Source organism: Cervus canadensis, chromosome 13 (assembly GCF_019320065.1).
Source record: "Cervus canadensis isolate Bull #8, Minnesota chromosome 13, ASM1932006v1, whole genome shotgun sequence".
Lineage (NCBI taxonomy): Eukaryota > Metazoa > Chordata > Mammalia > Artiodactyla > Cervidae > Cervus > Cervus canadensis.
This window is the reverse complement of record NC_057398.1, coordinates 28,661,355-28,687,283: the sequence shown is the minus strand read 5'-3', so window position 1 is coordinate 28,687,283 and position 25,929 is coordinate 28,661,355. Positions and strand designations below refer to the sequence as shown.

Sequence of the window (25,929 nt, the reverse complement as noted above, 5' to 3'; positions counted from 1 at the left end):
TGTTTGGCTCCAGTGACATTTTTTCCATAGGGATCCCCAATTCAGAACACACAGTACCTTTTCACTGCTGCCACCCCTTCACATCCTCCTTTCTCATCACTTCTGGATCCATAGTGGAGCATCGCCATTCCCTTGCCCCCTCCCTTTGTTGCGCCTCCACTGCAAAACATCAACTCAGTGGCCACTCCAAGCGGCTGGAGGACAACAAAACCGAGTTGACTAGTTTCACCGTCATATCATGACCCCAAACCTCTGGTCGCACCGCGTGCGTGCTCAGTCACCTCCGACTCTTGGCGATCTCACGAACTGTAGCCCTCCAGGTTCCTCTGTCCGTCTAATTTTCCAGGCAAGACTACTGGAGTGGGTTGCCACTTCCTACTCCATGGGACATTCCCCACCCAGGGATCGAACCCGCCTCTCCTGCATCGGCAGGCAGATTCTTAACGACTGTGCCAGTGCCTCCAAACAAACCCAAGGATTTAAGTCAATTTGCTCTCCCAACCCAGGAGGTCTCCTCACACCTCCTACTCTCATTTCTAATTGTCTCTGCAAATACTTTCACAACTTCACTTAAATGTCAAACTTTGCAGGGTTTTCAGAGGACACCCACGCGCTGGTGTTTGCGAGAGGCTAGTAAGAGGCTGGGGCAGTCATCCAAGGGGCACGGGGTTCGGCCTAGAGCGCTGGAGGTACGGCGGCTCCGGCGGTAGGTGTGAAAACAACCGGGGCTGACTCCACGCTAAGGAGAGAAGCCGGCGGAGACCAGCAACCTTCAGCGTACGTCCCAGCTGCCGCGACGCCTCGTACGTCACTCCCGGCGACGGCGAGGGCGCGCGTGACGTCACTTTTGCCGGCGCGACGCCTCGCGCGTCAGTCCCGGCGACGGCGGCTTGCGACGTCAGGACGTCAGTTCGAGGCGCCAGGCGGCTCCCTTGCCGAATGCGGGCCCTGGCCCTCGCGCTCGAAGCGGTTGAGCGCTCGCCGGCCAGCCAGGCACCCAGAGGGTGGGGCCTCCCTCCGTCCGCGGCCCAGCGGTCTGGGGCGGTCTAGGGAGGCCGCAGGGACACCGCACATACGCCCCCGCCGCGCGTCCTGACGCGCTACGTCCCGGCGCCCCCGCTTCGCGTCATGACTTCCGGGCGTGGAGGCCGCCATCTTGCTCGCGCGGAAGCGGCGCGGCTGGGTGGGAGTTCTGAAGCGGGAGTCGCAGATTGTGCGGCTGCCGCCATGCCGTCGTCGCCACTGCGGGTGGCGGTGGTGTGCTCGAGCAACCAGAACCGGAGCATGGAGGCGCACAACATCCTCAGGTAGTTGGGGCCTCCGCCCTGGTCCAGCGCGCCCCACGGACGCCGGCCGATAGGCCGTCCTTCCGGCTCCGGCCCGTGATGGGCAGTCCTGGTTCCTAGTCTCGGACCTAGCTGGCCCGTGCTGGGCGGTCCAGGTTCCTGGCCCGTGTTGGGTGGTGGCGGCCGCAGTTGCTGGCCCCGGCCCTCCCCGGTCCATGCTGGGCTGCGGCCCCGGATCCTGGGCTCGTACTGACCCGTGCCGGGCAATCCCGGCTTCCCGACCAGTTCTGGGTGACGGCGGTTACCAGCCCCGGTTCTCCCCTACCGGTGCTGGGCATCCCGGGTTCTCAGGCGGGCGGTACGTGGCGGCTCCCGAAGGACGGCCGTAGAGGCCGCGCCGCGTCCGGGCTCACTGGCTCCGGGCCCGTGTGGTGCGAGGACTCGAGAAAGCTCGGTCCGTCCGGTTTCCTCCATATGTGCCTAGCGTCACGAAAAATTCAGAATGTGAGCCGAAATGTTTCCGGGTCACGGGAACCTCAAAAGCTGCTAGTAAACCTGAAAGGCTTATGCTATTCGTGTCTCCTTAGTACTCACATCTATATCTGAAAACAGTGATCTCCTTTAAATGCTCTGCAGTGAGGTGGTAAGTTTCAAGCCGAAGTTTAGGGTCCACGAGAGGACAGGCCGGCTCTGTCTAGGGCGTGTCGCCTGGTATCAAACGTGGAAAACTTGCACAACAGAACCTCAGGATAGAACAAGTCGTTAAAAACACGAAAGTGGCCTGTTTTAATGCATTTGTGTGTTTACTCCTGTTTACATTTTTCAAGTCCCATGCAAAGAATTCCTTTCTCCTTTGGAAAATCTCCAGTCGACAATTTCTGAACCACACGTGAATTTGGTTTCACGCGTTTAGTTTATATTTCAGTGGTAACTCCCTTTTTGTGACTCTCTTGTGTACGTTTAATAAAAGTTTATTCCCATTTGATAGTTTTTTTCGTTCAAAAGCACTTCACAGAATGTGAGATTAACGCCTTGTGTTACAGTTAAAAGTTAGGTGTACATGTCAATTTTGATAGTAAAACAAAGTTGAAATTGCTTTTCTCCCGAAGTTTGCTTACTTGGAGTTAAAGGACAACCATGCCTCGCTTCCCCTACCGCGGCAGTCAGCTTTGACTCTCCCAGTGAAATCAGAGTTTTCCTGCACCCCTCATTCTTTATGAAGCTGGACATACCAGGTGTCCATGATCTGCTAGTTAAGAGTTTAATTCTTCCCTAACGTCTACCACACTATCCACAGTATTCAGTTAATGTGTTTTTTGGTCGAGTGTGGTATGCTTGGAACCTAACAAATTAATGTGGAATTTGTTTCTAAACTAGGATTTTTTAAATTAAATTTGTTTTAAAATTTGGAAAGTCCGAGGATTACAGTGTGCTTGATCTGATTCCCAAACTGAGTATATCTGTTCAGAGTCACTAGTGGTAAATATAAAGGAAAGACTGCAAAGTTCACATTCCTGGAAAATTATTCAAGAAAAATGAAATTTAATATCTTCAGTTAGAATAACAAGTGACCTGGAGACCACCTCATTCTGCTGGCTCTGGCTGGTTCTGGATCCTTTGTTTTAAGCTCTTTGCATAACAAAGTTGGGATGGAATCTTACGAAAGGAGGTGTTTTGATTTGTTAAATCATTTCTGAAGTTTTGCCCAGCTAATAGTCCTCAGTCACTGCAAAATACAAGCCCTTCCTTAGTTTGAAGTAGTTGGTATAGCCTTGGTACTCCTGTGGAAAGGAGGGTGAAGAGCCCCTGCAGATAATCACCAAGTAGAAATGCTTGTGTACTTTTACCCATTTTACTGTCTTTCAAATTTAATCAAGAATGAGGGCCAAAGGAGGTAAGTTTAGAGTAACATACATTATTTACGTCATCAGTGTGAAGTTATCTTAGACATGAATCTTAATTCCTAAGATGTTTACATTTGGGGGACTGTCTTCCTTTTTAAAATAATTGTGTTTACGTGTTGCAAAACATCCTTGCTATATAAGATGGAAAAGATAAGAATCACTCGAAGTACCGTTTCGGTGTACATTCTTCTTTCTGGATATTTTCTGTATATACATACACACACTTAAGAGAGATCAAAATACTGTTCTGTAATCTCTTCACAGGATGTGAACGTAGTTTAATTTCAATGTTCATTTCTGCTTTTATTTTAGTATATTGGATTTAAACGTGCCTGTTCAGATTGAGTAATGGCAGTGGTTTCAAAACCGTGATTGAGTAGCAAGCAATCCTGTGCAGTAGTCATTTTGGTAATCATCCCCAGTGACAGACGTGGGGTTGTTTCTCAGTTTTATAATATCCAAATTCTTGTGCCATTCATGTCTCTGTACACTTTTCTAGTTATTTCCTTGCCATAAATTGCTGGAGGTAGACTTGCTGAATCAAAAGGTAGGCATATTTTGCATTTTCCTACATTCTACCAGACTGCTTTCCAGAAAAGTGCCTATTTACAGAACTCCCCATTTCCTCACAATATGGACGTTATTTACATCTTTTCATGCTGCTGGGGCAAAATAAGAACCTTGCCTTTTCTTTAGTTTTAAAATTGCTATTGAGGTTGAACAAATTTTCATGTCATTTTTCACTTTTGAAACTAATTTATGGTATTATCTCCATTTGGATAATTTACAAGGTTTAATAGCATCTTTAAATAATGTATATGATGACTTTTGTTACAAGCAGGGGAGCTTATAGATTTAGAGACATGAGACTTAGGTCTTAAAGATAATTGTGAAAAGTACTTAAAAATGACCATGATACATGGCTGATTCATGTCAATGTATGACAAAAACCACTACAATATTGTAAAGTAATTAGCCTCCAACTAATAAAAATAAATGAAAAAAAAAAAAGACATGATAAGGGACTCCCTGGTGCAGCAGTGGTTAAGATTCCGCACTTCCAGTGCAGTGGGCACAGGTTCCATCCCTGCTGAGGGAACAAAGGTCCTCCTGCCTTGGCATGGCCAACAAAAATGTATGATAGTTAAAACAGGGAAATTGCATTTGCAGTTTGGTTACAACTGCATAAAACTGTGCTTAGGAAAACTTCTGAAATGAACTGTCAAAGGGAATACAGGTTTTTTTAGGCTACTCTGGGTCTCAGTTGCAGCATGTGGGATCTAGTTCCTTGAGCAGGGATCAACCCTGGCCCCCCTGCATCGGGAACATGGAGTCTTAACTGTCAGACCAAACAAATGGCATGCTAGATTGTTTACTACTGAAATCCAGTTTTTTCTCCCTGTTGAAAATCAGCTCAGGCTGTATTTTTCTGACATGTTGAATACAAGTGTTAACAAAGGTTGGCATTTTCTAGAGCTAGCCATAATTTCCCTAGGGTAATCATTTTTGATCTTTTGAGACTAAATTATTTGAAATACTAGTCCTGGGAATTCTTTAGGTTTTCAAAAGGAGTATAGGAAGACTGTTTGTTTCTACAGAGCCTCCTATTCTTTGTACTCTGCAGATTAAGATGTCCCTTTGGTGCCAATTAAATTACTTTTTTGTTCCAAACTATCTCTGGATGTTAAGGGGCATGTTGATTTTTGGAAGCTATATATTTAATTGTAGTAATTAAAAGCAAATTTTAAAGAAAGATTTGTAAAACCTACTGAAGTGAATTCTCAGTCTGTTTTCAATCGTAACTTCCTGGGTAGTGTGATTTGGGGAAGATAAGCAGACAGGCTTCAAATGTGGAAGAAAGAAGGTTAGAGTCATCTCTTTAGCTCCTCTGTGCCAAGTACTTTACAAATGTACATGTCATTTCATCCTCAAAACTCTTAAGATGTCCACACGACACAGGTGAGGGGATAAGACCCAGAGCCAGAAGCCCCAGCTGGTGAGTAACAGCAAGGATCTGGACACGGGGCTCCAGTCTGATGGACAAGTAACATCTGACGGGCTGGAGAAAGATCCGGGGTGTGGGGATGCAGCAGGCACCTGAGGCCCTGTGATGCTCCAATCTGCGGTGGGGCGCTCAACTCTCAGTGTCCTCAGTGGAGTGTGTGGCCCAACCACAGTGGGATGGAGGTGCTCAGACCTCTTCTCCCAGGGGTTCCTGGGATCTGAACCCTGGGCCACTCGACACAGCACACTCCCCATGATGGTGCTGAACTCTCCCTTGTCTTGTCCTAAACCAGAGAGGGATGGTTAGCTCTGCCCAAGGCCCCTTGGGCTTCATTTTTTATATTTCCTTTCTGGGTACACTTGGCAAAGGTGAACTGGAGACCATTTGGCGAGGTGGAAGGATTTGAAATCATGTCTTCAAGGATGGCAGAAGAGGTGCCTACAGGGGACACGTTTGCCTTCATAGATCTTAAGGGACGTTGCATTGTGTTTTGCTTTTTGTCTTCAGGGGGCAGAAATAAGACCAGAAGGATTGGTTGGAAGAAGGTAGATTTCTGTTTGGTTCTTAACATTGAGACGAAACTGGGTAGACCAAGCATAGTATCAGCTTCAGCAGCTAAAACATTTTCCCTGCCTTAAGGATCATCACCAACCTTATATAGGCGAGAACAGGTCAAGCCCAGAGAAGGGAAGATAGTTGGGCGGGTTCACTATGATAAACAGTGCTTAGCGCAGTGTTGGGGCTGGGATGACTCAAGTTTAGATCTTGAGAACCTACTCTGTGCTGGCCCCCACACTGGGGAGGCCAGCGGTGACCAGAAGAGCAAGTTGACCTTCGAAAAGCCAGAGTGGAGGAAGAGCCAGCCTAGAGCAGGGACATCCAAGCAGGAGTTTCTCGTGGGGAAAATGATGTATGTCTGTCACAAGCTCTGTGCACGGTGACCTCATGCTGAGAAGCCTCTTGGTTTCCTCTTGACCTTGTGGGATGGCAGGAATAAAATAAATCCTAGAAAACATTTACTGAGAAGTGTTTTGCTAGTAGTGACGTCAACCTTACTGGAATGTTAACATTTCAGGAAGTTGATCTCAAGTTTGCAGCTGATCCACAGTGAAATTGCAGGCAGACATTGGAAGTGTGATACTGTGTGAGCAGTTGATTTGTGTTGGGTAAACATGGGGTCATTGTATAGCTAGAAACTAGGCTGACTAAGTCGTGGATGATTTTACCTGTACTAAAGGTGACATGATTGTAAGCACATTGTGTCCTACTTAGAGACAGGTCGTACTTTCAGAAGTTTGGCAGTGGTCTAGGATTTCAGTCTTAGCCAAAATAATGCTTTGAATTAGGTTAATAAGTACACTACAGAAAATAGGGAAAATACCATAACCCATAACCTATGCTGATAATTTGTGTGTTTTCATGATCATTGTTCATTTTAACTTATTATTTTACCTTTAGACATCAGGATTATAGTTGAAACAATTCTGTTTCCCAGAATTCAGCATTTTATATGATACTATAATATTTTTTCTAACTTAACATTTTTATATCTTAATATTTAACATTATTAAAGTATATGTCTCAGATAGTTATAGTTTTTTGATACCTTTATAAAAACAAGTTTGCTAAAAACTTGTCTGGAAGATTTATTTAACATACGAAATAATTGGCCCTTGAGTCAAAGCTTTTTGGTTGTCAGGAATACTTTTATAGCACTCAGTCCGTTTATGTAAGAAACACGTTGTCACTGTGCACAGTCACACAAGCTGTGTTGTCAGCCACGTGAGCTTAGAAGAGATAGCACTTCTGTTGCTAACTAGCCTTTCTGCCACTTGTGAACATTTTGTTGGGGGAAGAACAAGCTGAGTTTCTTTTTGTGTGTGTGTGGTTTAAATTCTGCCAGTGAATTCCTGTTTTGGGGGGTTTCATTTTATTTTTAAATATGTTTGGGTAACTGACTGTTCAGGCAGTTGGGGAGGCAGCAAGGAGAGGGCACAACTGGCACCCCCGCCCCCCCCACCCCGGCCGGATAGTCTAGTGGGGAGAGCGGCACCTAGCCTTCAGACACCAGCAGGCATCCTCTGAAACACACTGGTGGGGGTCAGCCGGCTGAAAGATTAGCCTAGGTTATCTTTGGGGTAGTTTACTTTTAGCATGTGGACAGTGTTTCCTTTGGGCCCTAACTCCAACCTCAGGCTCCCCTGTGATAGGAGAGGAAGAGAGGAGGTGACCCACCCAGGCAGCTCAGACTTGCTGCCCCAGCAGTAACAGGGTAGGTGGGCACAAGAGACCCTGTGCTGGGGACTCTCCATCTCCTGGAAACCCTGTGGGCAGCTTTTCAGTGGCAGCCTTGCCCTGCCCCAACCTGACACGACCTGGGGTCCTATTTGGGGTCTGCATTACAGGTACAGTGTGTGCTGGGGCCCCCAGGGCACCCTGTTTCCCACTCTCCTGTCACCCCTGTGCCACGGCTTTGCTGTCCCTGTGTTTCCCGCCACCTGGGTCCTGGAGGGTCCCTTTATGCCATGCTCCCAGAGTATCTGAGGAGGGGGTTTGGGTCTCTTGATCGCTGCTGAATCCCAGCACATAGCAAGCTCCAGAAAATACTCCTGGATCAAGGTGTTATGACTGACCTACCACTAGTAGAAATGGCGATTGTTTTCCTTAAAACCTCAGCCATTGGGGTTTTAATAATCTCTTTCGCTGCTGCCGGGCTAAATTAAGGTTTGTTCACCGTATTTCATTATTAATGTGTTTCAAGAGTAGTTGTACCTGGACCCGTTTTAACGAATTTGAACTTATCTAAGAGTTGTGTTAGTCGCTCAGTCGTGTCTGACTCTTTGCAGCTCTGTGAGCCCGCCAGGCTACTCTGTCTGAGGAATTCTCCAGGCAAGAACACTGAAGTGGGTTGCCATGCCCTCCTTCAGGGGATCTTCCAGACCCAGGGATCAAACCCAGGTCTCCTGCATTGCAGGCAGACTCTTTACCATCTGAGCCACTAGGGAAGCCCCAGATTTAAGAGTTAGGCTCATATAAATAAGTTCTTTAATAACGGATAAATATTTCAATAGAATGACCACAAGGAAATGACTGAGATATAGAGATACTTTTTTTTTAAAAAAGAGTGATGGAGGAGCTGTGTCTTAAATGAATCTTTCATGTACCTTTGTTGGGAAATGTTTTATTTCTCCCATTGTTCCGCAGAATGATTTTGGGGACCCCTTTTGGAGCCAACTTCATAGATAGCTAGCTGAGAGAAGTGGGCTTAGTCGTGGTTTCTTAGTCTGACCTCACAGGCACTCTCGCATAATTAATGTATCATTATTTGGTCTCAGATGACTTGTTTAAAAGAATCAGGGCTGCCACCAAAGGACAGGCCTTTCTCCCCAGATCCTGTGCGCACCTGTGCGGCTTTGGGACAGACCCAGGGTGGTCCTAGATGGTTGTCCAACAGCTGTGCTCACGCAGCCCCCTGGCTTGCCTCCTGATGGTGTCACACCTCAGGCTCTCTCTTTGGAAACTGGACTCAGCCCCAAGTCCCCGGGGACTGTGTTTCTGTGGGTACGTGTTTTTTCATAGCACACATCCCTCCCTGGTGGACCTGTTCCCTCCAGGGTATTTCCAGGATGGGGAGAGTTGGCTCTATGAGGATACAGTGATTGTTTTGGGCAGTTATTGTGGAGTAGCGGCCATCGCGAAGCCAGCAAGACCAGCATGGCCCCTGCTCTGTGCTCCTGTGGGGACATGACTGTGACCCATCTCTGTCACCATGTTGGGAGGGAGTGGCTCCTGTGCTGTTGTCAGGGAGACCTTCATCCCCAGCTTGTTGGTGCTCTGACAGAAAACATTTCTTCTATTGTACATTTCTGACCTGCTGAGGAAATGGGTTCAGATATTGGTGCCATGGTCTGCGGGCATCTGCTGGGGGCCCTTGCATCCCAGCCACCCTTCTTTGAGGTCTATTTACATCTCAAGTGGCCATGGCCCTGTATGCTCAGTCATCTCTGCTGTCAGAGATGTTCTCCATGTTCTCCATCATGGGCAACATCCGGGGCTTGGGTGGGGGCACAGCTTGGGCCATCCAGGGGTGGAAGGACAGGGCTCGGCTTTTACCAACCTCAGAGGGCTCGGGCAAGGTGTTTGACAGAGACCTGATGAGATGCTTTTAAAACGTATGCCCATGATGCTCTGTGGTGCCAAGCATGGTGGCTGTGCCCCTGGACCCCTGATCTGCACGGTGGCACCCCTGAGTGACCTGCAGGTCCTTCCTGCTTCTCTGGGAGAACAGTGACTCAACTGGGCTTCTGGAAATGCTGTGTCTAGTGGGAAGGGACCGTGGGTCTCGCCCCATGGGCACCACAGCCCAGTGAGGTTTTCCTCCTCTGTCCATCTTTCAGCAGAGAGCGACTGGCAAGGGTGCCCACGTGGTGGGGAGGGACCGCAGGCTGGCACTTCTCTGGGTGCTGGGCCTCGAGTGTCCAGATGCACTGGCTCCTCCGTGGGCCTCCCGTTGTGATAACCAAAAATCCCTCCAGAAGCAGCCAGACCCCTGAGTTACAATAAAATGTACAAAAAAGCTTGAGACATTGAGAGGCGGCCGCAGAGCCCACAGCGCTGTGAGGAGGACATCAGTGCTACCAGTCCTGGGGTCAGTTACCAAGTCGGTGGGCAGGGACACATCCACATGGACGTGCAGTGGTGTGTGAACACAAGGTTAGGGTGAGCGGGCTGTTTGACGCAGACACTTTGAGCACTCCCATCCTGTGAGTTTGAGAGGACACGGGGTCTGCAGCAGAGCCCCTAGAGTGAGGACAGCCACGGGGCTACGTGGGTGCCATGTGCGGCTTGTGGGTGCTGCCTGCCTGACCATTTATCAGGAGACACTCAGCCGTCCCCTTGTCTTCAGGCCTCACAGGCGTTGCCTTGAGGCAGGAGGCCATTGTGGGGGTGCTTTTCCTGCCCTGGGGGCTCTGGGGCCTCTGTCTAGGTCCTGGGAAGCCAGCATCAGGGCAGCTGGGAACCTGGGCAAACAATTTCCTTTTAGGAGTCACACACACACACACACAAAAGTCACACAACAATCAGAAACAGGGTTTTCTAGGTGAATCTTCGTTCGACTGTGTGTCTGCCCTTGGTTTTCACAGATAGCTGCCTCGTTCCCCGGAATCCATTAATCCTTTGTCTTGTGCTTGGATTGGCTTCATCTAGCTTGTGTAATGTGCTGCAGGATTTTTTAAAATTTGAGTATAAAATACTTAAAAATGGAGGGACTTCCCTGGTGGTCCAGTGGCTGAAACTTCACCTTCCAATGCAGGGGATGTGTGTTCAGTCCCTGGTCAGGGGAGCTTCAATCCCACATGCCTCATGGCCAGGAATCCAAAACGTAAAACAGAAATGATAATGTAGCAAAATCGATGAAGATTTTAAAAATGGTTCACATCAAAAAAAAAACAACAACTGAGGAACATTTTCTCTGAGAATGGTATAATTGTTCAAGTCCATTTCCTATTCCCTTTTAGCATTTTCTGTCTTGTTTAATCCAACTGTGATTCTCTGTCCTCTTGTGTCTTTCAGCAAACGAGGATTCAGCGTCCGGTCCTTCGGAACAGGAACTCATGTGAAGCTTCCAGGACCAGCACCTGACAAACCAAACGTTTATGATTTCAAAACCACATATGACCAGATGTACAACGATCTCCTTAGGAAAGACAAAGAACTGCATCCCAGTGGTTGCCCTTTAACCCCGAGGGCTTGTCTCTGGCGCATGTCACCTGTGGGCACCCCTCAGGGGCACCTGTGAGGCGGGGGATGCGGCGGCCCGTGTGAGGTGTGCGGGGTCACTGGGTTTCTGTCCCTGTGCTTACGGGACAGTCCAGGGGTTGGAGACCACGTGGACACAGTCGGTTAAGGTTCTGGTGCGGTGTTAGAGCAGCTTAGGTGAGGAAGGTGGGAGCCCGAACCCTGTGGCTTCGCGCACTGCAGGTAGGTGTGCGTGCGGGTGTGCCCTGGTCCACAGGGGTGCCTCCCACCCTGGTGGTGGTCTGGAGATCACAAGAGGGCCGCGTTGGCTGCAGAGGAAGCATGTTAGAAGCAGGTAATCTGAGAGCATCTCATTGCAGGAAGGCACAAAGCAGACTGGGTCTGCTCCCTGAGACTCACCAGGTTCTTGTGCACGTGACCACAGGCTGCGGGCGGCAAGGCCGTCCTTGCTGGCTAGGTTTTGGCCAGGGCCTTCAGGGTCACCCCCAGTGCTTTAGGTTCCTGGGCTTCCTCGCGTTAACCTCAAGTGATGGTGATTCTCGGGGTGGAGCCCGGACATGTTCCAAGTGAAGGAGTGTAGATGCCATGTGGAAAGCTGTCTTCACGTTGGCACCCTTGCAGTCTTAATAAACTACGAATGTCCTCTGTACACCTGTAAGTTAGTTAGGTGCGAGGGACCCCAGAGGCCATTCCAGCAACAGCGCTGGACGTAGGCGGTTGCTGCATGCCCCGTCACTGCACCTGTTCCTTCCCAGTTGCAGGGGGAACGTCGGCTGGGAGCATCAGGGCAGAGACAGGTGTTTCTTGTCAGCACTTAGGCCAGGCACTGATGCCTAGGTCTGGGACTCGCTCTCTGCACAGTCCCCAGGGCCCCCCAGTGCACCTGCCCCACGTCCCCTTCTCAGAAGCCCCAGAACCCACATTAGAAACAGTTGGGAGCACTTCCGGGGAGCTGCCAGGTGTGTCCTGGCCTCCGTGGTGGTGACGGGCTCTGGTAGAGACTTCGCTGAGGTCTGAGCGGTGAGAGCCACCCTGGCCTTGCCCCAGGGCAGAGCTGGGAGCCTGACTCCACGCTTTTGGTACTTGGACCGCAAACACTCCGTGTTGATAGCTTATCTTGAGACCTTCTCTATTTTTGAAGATTATTGTTCAGTTAGCACCATTCATATTTTAAAAGCTCTTAAACTCAATAAGAGAAATGAAACAGGTAATAGTGCACTTGTGCTCCCTTTGTCACTGTAACTCAGGTTCTCTCACATCAGAGTGCTCTCTGAGAATAAGCATTCACACACGAGACCAAATCTGGAGGTGTCGTGTGTGTGCACCTGGTGGCTTGAGAAGGAGGGGCAGGGACCAGCCTCTTGAGTGCTCACATGCTCCTCCAGGGCCACTGCACAGGCCTCTGCCCCCGGGAGTGTCCAGGGGACGGCTGTCTTCGCTGTCGGCAGTCACACCCATTGACTGCCTTGTCGGCGCCCTCATGAGGCTCTCGGAGGGACCATTGGTTAACTGTCTTCACTTGGGTGGGATTTCTGCCACCTAGCTGGGGTGGGAAAGGGGCAAGACATGCAGTGCTTGGCTCTTCCTAAGTCAGCCTTTGACCTTTAAAGGAGGAGTGTGGGGGATCTGGGGCCTCCATGCATAAAGGGAATGGCAGGGTGAGGGTCTGCTGACTTGGGCAGGTTGGTGATCACAAGTGGGACTGGGAGCCCCATGTCCCCACGTGTTTGGGACACAGCAGACTAGCCGAAAACCCAGGACTGTAGCATGAATGCTGGGACTGTTGCAGAAGTGGTGGTTCTTGTAATTTGCAGTGAAAAGCTAGGAAAATACTGTAAGATGTAAACCAACGTTAAGTAAATGTTCAGATTTTCAGGGGAGAAAAAAGCCAGTCATTGGGCAGAGGCAGGAGTTGAGACCAAGGTGCTGGTGGGGATAAGAGAGGGCTGAGGACCCTGTGGTTCTTGAGCCCTCAGTGATATTATTTGGCTAGAAATAGAGGTTTTGATTCTGGTTTTCTGTCCACAAACGAGTGGGGTTGGGGGCCTGCCTGCTTTGAGCCTCTGGCGACAGGTGTGGTGACACGAGCACCTGCTGAATGTCGCTCAGCCATTAAGGAGAGCCAGACACCTGGTGAAGTGTCCTCAGTAGTGCAGGAAGTCTAGGTTCACCTCACCCTCCCAGACACGGCCGCCTCTAAGGTGGGACCTGTCCTTAACTGTAAGGAGGTCCGTCCACTTCCAAGTGTGTGGGTCCTAGGATTGTACAACCAGCAGACAGAGAAGGTTCTCGCCCCAGGAAGCCCCCACAGCCTCTGGCCCACCCCTACCCGTCAGGTCATATGACTTGGGTCTATAGCAGCTGGCTTCTGTCTGACACCTGAAGTTTGTACAAGTTTTAGCGGGTACTCAGCTGGCCTTAAGTGTAAATTCCCCCTTGACCTTAATTTCTTTATCCCCTCTGCCTTGGAGTCCTTTTGAAAACAGACCCACTGCAAACTTGGTGTTCCACGTGGGGCTTTAATGTGGCTCTGGGATCAAGTTGGTGGAGGCATCCAGGTTTTTTTCGTTTGTTGCCAGAGCCAGTTTCCACAACTGCACTTCCTAGCTCCCAGCATCGGCTGTGTGGACTCTGGCTTAGCCTCAGCCTGCTGGCCACCTTTGGGGAGAGAGAAGTGGTTTTCTTCTAAATGTAAGGATGGCCTGCCTGCGACCTGATGAACAGGGTCCATGGGCCCAGTCACGGGAGGGGCCACCCAGAAAGGAGAGGCAGGTGGGGTCCTTGGGGCTCCTTATAGACAGTCATCTCTATGTATATGTTTCAAGTAATTGCTTTGTGAATTATAAAACCACGTGTCTTAGCACGGAAATGTGTGGCTATAAATGCAGTTATTGTGATTTCTAGTATGTGTGACCACTTTGCTCCCCAAATGGTGAGCTGAAGTGCTGGTGTAACTATAACAAGTTCCCAGATCCCAACTTGTCTTCAGAGCTGGAGGCTGCCTGTTTAGCTGTATCTAGCAGACTTGCCCAGTTTATCTTGTGGATCTTTTGTAATTAATTACCTTTGGGGTTTAGATTTTTTTTAACAATTCATTTTCATCTTCTCAGTTTCATTGTTTTTTAGGCCTTAGATGTATGTTTACACTCACTTCTCCACTGTGTACTTTTTGTTATCTTGGGCTAAAAGATAAAAATAAAGGTGATTTCTAAGATTGTAAATCCCACAGCCTCCAGGACTCCATCCTGGGTTCAAGGTTAGTGGACACAGCAGTTCCGTCCTGATCCAAGGCCCCTAGGCTTTTCCAGAACCTTGTTCTTGTGGTCTCAGACTCTTACCACCTTCTCGTGCTGTGCTCAGGGAGGGAGGTGTGGAGGGGTGGCTGCCCAGCTCCTGGCCCTTGCCCTGGAGATGCTCTCTGCACCTGAAGCCCAGGCTCCCTCGGGTTCCCACCGTCGGCGTGTCCCGCCTGCCCACCTTACTCACAGTCCCTGGTCACCTTCCCTGGCCCTGTACCTGCCTGGACACAAACTTTCCTGTCTGGCCCCATCTCATTTCATCCTGGTTGGCAGCTGTGGTCTCAAGTGGTTTTTGAAAATGGTGTCTGTTGAACATGGGAGCGTGTTCCTAAGCCAGACACTGGTGCCCAGGGAAGTTCTGATCCAGTTTTGCTGATACTTAAGCTGTTGGGTTTCAAAAAAGCACTCATGCTTAAAATAAAAATTACGGCCTTAAGATAGATGAGGCCAGAAGAGTAGCTCTCACGTCTGCCAGATGATGCCCCAAGTTGAGTGGCCAGCTGGGTCCCTTCCGAGTGAATACGGAGCCGCAGGCCTGGTCCCTGTAGCCTGCAGCAGGTGTGTAGACTGGATGACACTGGCCCACGCCAGTGTTTTCTCTCTGCCTGGTGTCCAGGGTGGTGAGGCCACTGCAGACCTCGGTGCCAGAGTGCCTGCCACTAGCCCTGGGCAGCAGTGGGACAGGCGCTCGGCAGCTCAGCGGCCTTGGGAGCTTCCTCCAGGGCTGGCCAGGTGCTCATTGCAGGGCGGCTGCAATCACCCTGATGAATATTTTTTTCAGCACAAGCAAGTTCCATGTGACAGCTTGTGCTGAGCAGTCCTCGGCATGTTCCAGGAGTGCCACAGCCATCTTGGCCCCTGAGACCATCCTGGTCTAGAGCCATCTGCTCTTGGCCTTGCTCACACCTATGTGTGGAGGGCAGCCCCCTGACAACGGTGGGCTGAGTGTGTTCTCATGACGACACATAGCAGCTGCGCCACCCCGCAACTGCCACCCGTTCCTGGAACCCTGGCCTATCCCCAGCCCCTGGGGAGGAAGGGCTGACTTGGCCACAGGAGCTGCAGCCCAGCCCTGCTGCCCCAGCCCCAAAGCCCAAGGGAGACTCTCCTGCTGCTGCTCAGCGCTTTTCTGTGAAGAGATGGACTGGGTGCCAAGGGGAGAGGGTGCCTCCTGCATCCACAGCAGGTGAGGGGTCATCAGGGCTCTCCAGGGGGAGGGGGCACAATCAGCCTCTGGTCTACTCCTAGTGGCACTTGACTTGCATCTGGAATCTGAATTCCAGGTAGCCTGTGACCAGCGTCAGAGGGCTGGCTGGCTGGGAATCCCGGTGAGCTGTGACGGGTGTGAGGTGGGGGCTGGGTAGGCATCAGCAGTGTGTTCTACCCCCCACCCTGGGGCTGGGCCTGGGGCTGCAAGGAGCAGGAGGTGTGGGAGAGGGATGGATGGGCCATGCTGAGGGTGGGTGTGGGCCTGGGCCCCAGCACTGTGTGAACACAGTGGACATGGCTTCCTCTGACCTTGGTGGGGGCAGTCTGCTGAGGAAGCCCTGAGCTGGGGTGCTGGTGTAGCTATGTCCTCTCCAGCACTGATCCCTCCTCGAGGTGATGTGGACTGGAGGGGAGAGCACGCCTGAAGTCTCAGGCCAGAGCTGTGTTGCCAGCAGGTGCTCCCCCCACCGGCCCCACATCCCCTGTCCACAGGTGAACCTGTACCTTCCCAACGCCATCCTCTGAAGTGAGGGACCTGTCAAGGGTATCTTTGGAGCACATGTCCACTCCAGGAGTGGGTGGAGGTCGAGGGGTGTCACAGGTGCTCTTGGGGAGGGCTTTTCTCTGGCATGGAACCCTTCTCTGACTACTTGGTGGAGCATATCCCTGACTCATATTGAGGGGCATAGCTGCCCTGTCAGGGCACGTGCTGTCACCATGACCTCCAAAAAAAACGGGAGACCTATTGGGACAGGCTCTGCCGGGCCACTTTTGGGTTAGGGTCCCATAGGTACCAGGGAACATGGGGCAGCACCTCTCCTCCCATGGCCGCCTCTCAGCTTCTGTCCTGCCCTTGGGGCTCACGGCCCTTCTTCGCTTCGCTGCCATGCTTCCCAGACACCTCCGGACCCTGGCTGCTCCCACAGGTCCCCAAGGGGAGCCCTGCTGGGCACAGGTGGGTCAGTTTGCAGTGACCACTGGTGTCTGGGACCAGTCCCCAACCCTCTTCTTACCCAGACAGTTCATTTTCTCATGCCAGTTGCATTGTCTCGAGGGCCAAGCTCAGCCCTCTCTGAGCGGGCTCAGTTGGGGGCGTTTGGGTCAGAGGCCATCCTGGGCTTGGGGCTGTTTCTGCTTCAAACAGTAACTGGAATTTCAGTGAGGGAGGGGGTCATTTTATTTCTCCTTGAACTCAAAATGTTTGGGGGCGGATCTCCTGCCCAGTGCTGCTGGGAGGGTGGGCGGTGGTAGATGGCCAGAAGAGCGGCTCCTGGAGTGTCACCACATGCCCCTGCCCCCACCCACTGTATAGTGCTTGGGATCTCTTCTGTTTTCAAACCATTCTGTGTAGAAGTGATTTGATGTTTGTAGACTTAATTCTTCATCTGAGGATTTTTTTCTCAAGAAGTTTTTAAAAAATAAGTTAATTATCACTGAAATTCTCCAGCCTAGGACTCAAGCTTTCTCTTTTGTTTCGAGTTTAACATTTCTATGATGTTGCACACAGATAGCTGGGGTACAGGTATGTTTCTATTTTTTTTTTTTTTTTTAGTTCTACCACTTTATTGCTACCAACCCATCTCCCTCCACCCTCATGCACACATGCTCAGTCATGTAATCCCATGGACTTCAGCCCGCCAGACTCCTGTCCATGGATTTTTCCAGGCAAGAATACTGGAGTGGGTTGGTATGTTTCTATTTAAAACAAAACACTAAGACTATAAGATAAATTCCCCATTGCATTTTTATTTATCCAGCTAATTTATTTTTTAAAGTTCTATTTTCTTGAGCTTTCTCTCAAATGAACATAGCCTTTTACCTGATTTGGATAGTGGTCGACCTCATTTAAAAGTCTGCTGATAACCAGCTCTGGTTTAACGATAAGCTTGTCACCTGCTCCTTTCAGGCTGACTTAAGAATGAGACCTTGACATTTGACCTCATGGATCCTTCCAGTTACACTGAGGGTCGCAGTCTGTTCTTCTGGCCCAGTTTTGTTTTTAACACCATTTGGGGCGGTGGTGGGGGGCAGATGGCAGTGTTTCCTATGAAGAAGAGATACGGTGGTTTCTCACCCCGCCAGGACCCATGCGGAGGTGGCCAGGCACGTGGAGTCCCTCAGATGCTGTGCCCATTCAGGGAGCGCTGGGGCCAGTGCTGGTTGATCAGACCCTCACCTGCGAGCCCAGGCTGAGTTCTAGGTGTGTGTGTGTGCAGGGGATGGGGGCAACCATGCCCTGGAGCCCAGGCCTGTGAATAGTGTGGTGCAGCTGGTTACATGTAGGACATGATTACAAATGAAATGTATTTGCTGCTTTCCAGTCCATTCTTTACTGACTTTGGCCCAACCACAACGGCTGTGCTACCAAGTTGCAGTTTGGGGAGTTGTGGCTGGGTCTCTGCTTTCGTCTACCCTGCCTTTTCCCGGCTTCCTGTAGCCCCGCCAGCCTGGGCCCAGTCCCCTCGGGTGGTCCCCTCTTGCCCCTGCGGCCTCCAGCTGTTTGGAGCAGTCTCTCTGTCCAAGAGGTTTGCTTTTCTGATTTTTATCCTTTTTCTACATAATACCTGTTTCTAAAAATGGCATAGTTATACTTCCCGTGTTGCCCTGTGCTGTCCTCCAGGGTGTCCCGTTTGCAGCACGTGTGTTTGAGACACCCGTTGTGATCTGAAGTCTTCTCTCTGGGGATGTGACTGTTTAACAAGCGTGTGGTTGTCACAAATGGTCCCATGGAGACAGGGTTGGGCCCAGCCTGCCCCACAGTGGCCAGCACCTGTGCTTCTTGGGTTTGTGTTTTTTTACAGGGCCTTACCAGGCCAGTGGCTTTGACACAAAACCCTGGGGTTGTTGTGACAGCAGATTGTAGGTGGCATGGGGAAGCCATGGGCAAGAGTTGGCCCTGTGCAGCCTCAGTGCTCATTCAAAGTGAAGGTGGCAAGGTTGTTGCTATGTAATGAAGCTAAAATTTGAGTGAAATGATTGAATTGTTCCCAGATGCAGTGGGAGGCTCATTTCCCTGCTGAGCTGGCCACCCCTCCGTGCCTGGAGGCTTCATGTGCAGGGAAGGGGCTCCTGGTTGCCTCCCTCAGGACCGGAAGGGGTCTGAGGGTAATCTTGACCCTCTTGAATCAGCAGAGAAGAGAGCAGGGCAGCTTACCAGAGCTCCAGACTGCTGAACTTGGAGTTGGGAGGTTACTGTGGGCTTCCAGGGGTACAAGGTCCTGCTGACCTTGGTGCTGAGCTTGGCCCGGCAGGGTTTGCAGAAACCTCAGCTCTTGCCCAGGGCGTGGCCAGCCAGTTGTCACCTGTCCAGGGCAGCGAGGTGCCTGAGCTCCGCAGCTGGAGGCTGGTCCCTGCCTTCAAGTACCTTCCCCAGAAGCATTGGGCCCCTATGTGAGGGGTTTTGCAGTTTCCATTAAAGTTGGAATGAGCTCAGAACTGGAAGTCATGTCAGGTAGGAGGATGAGTGTCTGGACTGAGTGTCCTCTGGGGTCACAGCCCACCTGGCAAGCCCAGCCAAAGGATCAGGGTTCACATCCCAGGCTCAGCTCCAAAACAGGAAATGACAGGTTTGGCCTGGTGGTGTGCAGGAGCAGAGGTCCTGATGTAGATGGGCCAGGATGTCCTCCGGCTCTGACAGGTCAGTGTCCAGGGCGCAGCTTGGACAAGGGTGTCCTCTCTTGGCAAAGCTCCCATCATGGTGGTCAGACCGAGTCATCCTTTCTTGGTGAAGCTCCCATCACGGTAGTCAGATTGGGACCTGCCCAAGTCGCCCCACCTGCCCTACCCGAGAGCCCCCAGTGCGTGGTCAGAGCTGGGCTCCAGAGCCTGTTTGTGGGGAGTGAACATGGGTGGTGGTGGACAGTATTGTCCTGAAGCCCCTTTGCGACTGGTGTTGAGCTGCACCGCCCTGGCCCTCCACCTTCCTCCTCAGGGTTCTGTCTCTTCCCGGAGACCCTGCTTCTCTTCTCAGTGTTCTGAGCTCTGCTTTACCTGGGTTTGTCTCCATCTTGTGCACTGGGTGATGTTTGTGGGAATCCAGACTGAGCTGTCTCACCTCCTGGGAAGTGTTTCTCACCTGGGAAGTGTCTCCATCCCTGGGGAAGCCAGACCCTGGCAGGCCTCTGGGCTGAGTGGGGACATGGGGTCCAGGCTCCACTTTTAAACCCATACCCTTCAGGGGAGCATCTGACCCCGACTTGGGATTCTTCTGGTGTCTCTACCCTCCCTGGAATCTCTCTGTCTGCCTCGTGCATCTGGCCTGGAGTGTTCCATAGACAGCGGAGTCTGGTGGGCTACAGTCCATGGGGTCGCAAAGAGTTGGACACAGCTGAGCAACTAACACTTTTACTTTTGCTCATCCCCCACCCTGCCCTCAGCTATCTGCCTTCATGGGCACATCTCTGCTTGGACCCCAGGCTCCCAGCATGGGCTGTGTGCCAGGGCCCTGCTCTGTGTCTGCCCGGCCCCCTCGGCCCACCCCGCTGGGCCCTTGTCTGATGGGAGTCTCTGCACAGCTGAGCCGACCACCCCGCCCTGCCCCGCGCCTGAGGAGGCAGGAGCAGCCACGTGCTTGCGTTCCACAGGGTCGGCTGCCTCACACTGCTGCTGAGGGCTCAGTAAGGTGCTGCCTGTGGATGTCCATCTGTCGTGGTTGCCAGGTGGACTGTTGAGACCCGTTTCTCTGAGAATTGCTATTGAGGCAAAAACGTTCAACTGAACCTGTTTTGTGAGCCAAGGACACATGTGTAAAGGGCCAAACCTCACTTCTGAAAAGCTACCTTGAGCTAGAACAGGCCGGAGGCCCTGGACGTTCCAATCATGAGCAGGTGCAGCTCCCCTAGCAGGCGGCCTTCAGGCCAGCCCGTGGTGCCCACGGGTGTGTCTCCAACTCATCAGTGTGCCTGCCTTTTGCTCTTTTTTTTTTCCTTTTGCTCTTGAACTTTGGAGATGAGCCACCCTGTGCCTGCTGTGTTTTATTGCACTGTCAGGACAGTCCCTGAGGACCCCATCCTGAACCAGGCACTCCCCCGTGGGGTTGCTTCGGTGACCCATGGTTGTTCATGGAGAAGCTGTTAAAGAGCACATCTCTTCTGACAACAGGGTATGTGTCTTTCGATGGCTTGAGACCCCCGAGTGTCTCAAAACCATCCTCTGTACTTGTGCTTCCCTTGGCAGGAGGCAGACCCTCCTGTCTTCCCCCAGGACCACCCCCCCACCCCCCACCCCGAGATGCCGCTGATCACACAGCAGGGGAGGCGCCCCAGTCATCCTTCACCAGCCCCAGGTGAGAGTAGTTGGGATGCGCTGTCTGAAGGCCAAGGGGCTGGGGGTGCATGGCCGCCACCCCTGAATGTAGTGGAGCTGGAGTCGGGGTGGGAGCCTGGACGCTGCATTCTCTGCCCACACCCACCGGGGCCTCCATTCACCTGAATTGGACTTTTGAGCCTGCTTGGATTTCCCTCATATTTCAGTTGGTAAAAAATCCACCTGTAATGTGAGAGGCCTGTGTTCGATCCCTGGGTTGGGAAGATCCCCTGGAGAAGGGAAAGGCTACCCACTCCCAATATTCTGGCCTGGAGAATTCCATGGACATGGGGTTGCAAAGAGTTGGACAAGACTGAGCAACTTTCACTTTCAGTTTCCACACCCGTCAAGGGGTTAGTTTCTGACAAGTGTGTGGGCTCCAGGGGAGGTCCCAGCCAACTTCCCTCCCTTGAGGAGGCTCCCTGCCGTGGCGGGTCAGGTGACCCTTGACCCACTATACTCAGCCAGGCTCACCATTGCATCTGGGCCCAGGGTCACCACTGGCCACCTGAGGATCTGTGGGGGTAGTCCTAGGGGCCTAACACGTCCTTCCGGCCTGGTCAGACCCCGGATGGGTGGGCCTTCCCTCAGAAGCCAGACCATAATAAAGGCTTCATCTTGGTGGCAGATGACTCTTCCTGTTCTGTTTCCCACTTTTCCTGTCCCCCATGTGTGAAGTGGGAGTTCAGTTGGGTCCCTGTGAATCCAGTGGTTTCCAGTTTCACCCTCAAGGGCTTCAAGCACATGCTGGCCTTGGTCCTGCCCAGCATGGCCTGGGCCTTGCATCTCAGAAATTTGCTGGATAATAGCCCCAGAGGCCACCATTACCCCTCTCCTGTTGCACTGACCAGGGAGCGGGTTTGACCTCTCAACTCAGCCCTTTCTCCTTAGTTACAGCACCTGAATTTCATCTGTTAGGTCATCTCTGTGAATACCTGAGGGTCGAGGAAAGGAGGAGGGGCTTTGCAGGGCTGCTGGGAACCCTGATGAGCAGCTCCCTGAGTGCCTCGTGGCCTTCTTGTGGTTGTCACTGTGAGTCTCAGTGTCCCCCAAAGCTGGGCTGTCTGGCAGCAGGTCTCAGCCAGCGTGGGGATATAGGCGCCTTCTCCACCAGGCTGCCCCACGTAGGGCCTCCCTGGCCTGTGTTCCACAGGACATGGGTGCCAGGTGTCCAAGAGACCAGGTTCTGGGAAGGCTGACCTTGGTGTGGCAGCACAATCGCGGCGGTCAGCCAGGGAAGCAGGCCAGAGTGCGGTGCCAGAGTCATTACACTCTTCTAGAAAATGGCCAGAGCCAAAAACACCCCCCCCCGGCCCCCCCTCCCCACTAACAGGTATCTTTTCAAGTAAAAACTAAATACATGTTAAAGGTAGTTTTCACCATCCAGGATGGTAGGAAATGTGTTTTGAGTAATATGAGCTTGTTTAAATAAATTATCTTAATTTAAAATCTGGGAAAGACAGTAAATGTACCACTCAGAGTTCATAAATCAGCTAATCTGTGTTCCTGAGTAGAGTGGGTGACATGCTTGTCCCACACTATCCGGAATGACCCTTAGAGACTACAGGCCCTATCTTTGGAGCGGTGAGCCCTCCCGTGGGGCCAAGGACACAGCTATTGGCCTTTGGGTGGGGCCCTGTGTGGATCCCTGGGGAGGCATCTCCAGCTTGGGGCCACCTGCTTGGCACAGACCCTGACTGTGAGATCCGTGTGGCCTATCCAAGCTCTGAGGGACCTGGGCCTGGGCCTCCTTGACTCTGCCCTCAGTTAACCCAAGGCTTCTCTCTCCTGGACACACTTCTTGCCACTGACGTGTCCTTTCTTGGGTGGATTTCTGGATCTCCTCACTGCGGTGACTGAGCCAGACTTGGGTGTCCATGTGAGCTCAGTCTTTGCCAAAGGGCTGCAGTTCATCGGGGCACTGGCCAAGATGCTGTAGGACAAAAGAAGCCATTAGGGACCTTATTTCCACACTTCCAGTACAGGGGGCAGGGGTTCTATCTGTGATCTGGGGGACACAGAAGAGAAGGCTGTAGACACTTGGTCTGCTTTCTGGAAAGGTGTGAGTCTAAAGGCAGCCTGGTAGACTGAGGGGCGTGTGTCCAGACACTGAGCTGGGGGCACTCACCCCCACCTGACTCAGCCTCTCCAGGGACTGTAGCACATTCTGCGTGCCACCCCCTCCTGCCCCCGCCCCGCACCTGCACCACCCTGATGCTCCTGCTGGGGAGGTGGCTCTGCCTGGGGTGCTGAGCTCGCTGGGGTGTGGGGCTGCTGCACTTAATGACAAGGGTCTTTATCGAAAGTTCCTTAATTCGACTACTCAGCTATACGCAGAACGGCATTTTACACATGCTGGACAGAAATAAGAGGATCAAGCCCCGGCCAGAAAGGTTCCAGAACTGCAAAGACCTGTTTGACCTGATCCTCACCTGTGAAGAGCGAGTGTACGACCAGGTGGTAGAAGGTGAGCCAGCCCCAGGGCCAGCCCCTGCACTGTGGAGCTGACCTAGGCCACACCCTCCAGCCTGCTGTATATCCAGTGCTTCTGATGCATCCCAGCTCCTGTGGGCGGTCCCTGGTCCTGACCCAGGGCTGATTAAGGATTCCTGGTGTCTGTCCCTGGAGGAGGGCATGGCAACCCACTCCAGTACTCTTGCCTAGCGAATGCCATGGATGGAGGAGCCCGGCGGGCTACAGTCCATGGGGTCCTAAAGAGTCCATGTGTCTGTGGGCTCCTGTGAGCAGGGGAAGTTGGGTGAGGCCACAGAGAGGTGGACAGAGGATCCTTGACTTTTGTGGGCCCTGGACAGGAGATGGTGTCCTTCTGGATGATTGTGTTCATAGGGGCAAAACCACCCATGCTGGCGACAGCATCATGTGTGTTAAGGGTCTCTTTGGTGCAGAGGAACCGGGGCCTGGTCCTTCGCGAGTGAGGGCATTGTTACTGCCCCCTGCACGGTAGGCTGGTTGGTGTTTATGAGTGTGACCAGGCAGCTAGGGATCCCACTTGAGCACAAGCTTTCCTCCCAGCACAGCTGTGTTCAGCATGAGGCTCCAGGGTGGCAGGGAGTGTGCAGCCTGTTTAGATGCCTGATGTGGGTCCTTAATTGTAGTTCCCAGAGGCCAGGGCAGTTGGGTATCACAGACCCTTCTGCGCTCTGATTCCAAAGCCTCTTACTTCTGTCCTTCTGTTATGGTCAGATCTGAATTCCAGGGAGCAGGAGACCTGCCAGCCCGTGCACGTGATCAACGTGGACATCCAAGACAACCACGAGGAGGCCACGCTGGGGGCATTCCTCATCTGTGAGCTCTGCCAGTGTGTGAGTATCGGCCTGCCCCGGCTGCCTCCTGCACACCAGGGCTTCAGCAGGAAACTGACGAGCCACTCAGTTCATGTTCAGGTTATTTCCAAAGGTTACAACCCAGAACTGTGGAAGTGCCCACAAGTATGAGGGTCAGCAAATTGGTTCTGGCTACAGAATCCCCCTCTCAGCATTTTAGGCTGATCAGTTACAGTAGAGAGCGCCTCACCAGGGGCTGGTTCCATGGACACATGCCTCCTGCCAGTACCCTAACACCTAGCAAAGCTTGGGGGCCCCAGAGATGGTGTTAAAAGGGTGCTCCTCTTCCTCTGGGCTTATCATTCCAGACATCTGGCCCTCCGCAAGTGGCCTGGACATCCTCCCTTCTACAGGAAACCTCAGATTCTTTCACGGCTGCTGTGTAGCTGTGCTCAGAGCCAGACATTTCCTCTTAGAGGTGCAAAAGAACCCATCCAAGGAGAAACTGCTATGCTTTGTCTTACCTTCACCCGCGGTTTCTGCATTTAGGCCAGCTAACTCAGTGATTGGAAAATGAGGAAAACAAGTGGCTTAACCAAGGAGTATAGACAGGCAGGCGTGAATGTGTTTGCTGTGTGAGGGGCCCAGGCCCCTGCTCTCCTGTTACTGTGCCCAGCACAACTTCTGTTCCCATTGTGTCACATGGTCCAGGGTGGCTGCTGAAGCTCCAGCCGTCGCACTTATGATCTGGCCATCATGCAAGAGAAGGGGCTGAAGGGGATGACACGTCCTAGAAATAGCACACATGACACCCACTTGGTTCATGCTTGTGAGAACTTGCAGAGGAGAGGCAGTGCTTGCAGGCTGAGACTAGGGCACCAAGCTGCCTTGGCCTTAGGCCAGCCCCAGGCCACCCCAGGGCTGCCCCTGGTCATGCCTCCTCCTCCCAAGGCAGTGGTTCTCCACCAGGGACCATCTCACCACATCTGCACGCACAGTGGGCCTCAGCCGGGAGACACTAGTGGCAGCTGGCAGGGGGTGCACCGGTGCTGCCCGACACCCTCTGTGCACAGGGCAGCCTTCGGGCTTCCTCGCGGAGAGACAACGGGCAGGTTGGGTCTGCCGTTTGTGGGGACAGCGCAGCGGTGAGTGTCTGAAGTGTGTGTTCGCTTGAGCTCTGAGGCTGGCCTCTGGCTGCTGCTGCTCTGTGTCCCTGTCCCTGGCGGGTTCCCCTCACAGCACAGCAGCTCAAGGTGGGTCTCTTGTCCACTCCAGATCCAGCACACAGAGGACATGGAGAATGAGATCGACGAGCTGCTGCAGGAGTTCGAGGAGAAGAGCGGCAGGACCTTCCTGCACACTGTCTGCTTCTACTGAGCCCGCCTGGTGCCCGGGCGCCACCCGCTTGAAGCCATCTTTTTGAACTTCCTTTTGTTAATACTTTTTCCTCCCTGATATTTGTTTTTACCTTTAGGTATTCTGCCGGTGGACGGTAGCAGTACCCAATAAACTGTACATATGAAATGAGAAGATACATACATGCCAGATCACAAACAATCAAGTTTTTCCCATCCCACTTTCATGTAGGAGTGGGATCTTGATTATAGTTTTTCTTTAACTGAAAAAAAAACGGTTGATAGCACATGTCCCCCAAGACATCCGCTTCTCACTGAGCATCCCTTTCCTGGCTACCCTAACTGGCTGGAATGTACAAATCCCTGAATAAAGCAACAGGCTGTACTTTTTGGGAAAGAACCTGCCATTGTCCAATAAATAGATGTTGATGGTCACCTTGGCTTCATCCTGAGTTGCCTGGCCCTCCAGTCAGGGCCCTTGGACAACAGTCCCAGGCATGTGGGTCACGGGAAGTTCCCTGGC

The 25,929-nt window shown here is 52.0% G+C and overlaps 1 protein-coding gene across 1 annotated transcript; it reads left to right on the top strand.

The window, feature by feature from the left end:
- The first annotated feature begins 897 nt into the window (after positions 1-897).
- On the top strand, positions 898-25,841 carry SSU72 (SSU72 homolog, RNA polymerase II CTD phosphatase). Its single transcript, XM_043485104.1, has 5 exons — positions 898-1,307; positions 10,770-10,913; positions 23,095-23,234; positions 23,972-24,090; positions 25,327-25,841. The coding sequence occupies exons 1-5, from the start codon at positions 1,129-1,131 to the stop codon at positions 25,426-25,428; spliced, it is 684 nt and encodes a 227-aa protein (XP_043341039.1). The 5' UTR covers positions 898-1,128; the 3' UTR covers positions 25,429-25,841.
- The last annotated feature ends 88 nt before the right edge of the window (positions 25,842-25,929 follow it).

Excerpts from the sequence above, each read along its gene's own strand:
- SSU72 (XM_043485104.1), top strand. The coding sequence starts at position 1,129 with ATGACTTCCGGGCGTGGAGGCCGCCATCTTGCTCGCGCGGAAGCGGCG. Across the intron at positions 1,308-10,769 it reads GAGGCGCACAACATCCTCAG|CAAACGAGGATTCAGCGTCC; the intron begins GTAGTTGGGGCC and ends TGTGTCTTTCAG. Across the intron at positions 23,235-23,971 it reads GTACGACCAGGTGGTAGAAG|ATCTGAATTCCAGGGAGCAG; the intron begins GTGAGCCAGCCC and ends TGTTATGGTCAG.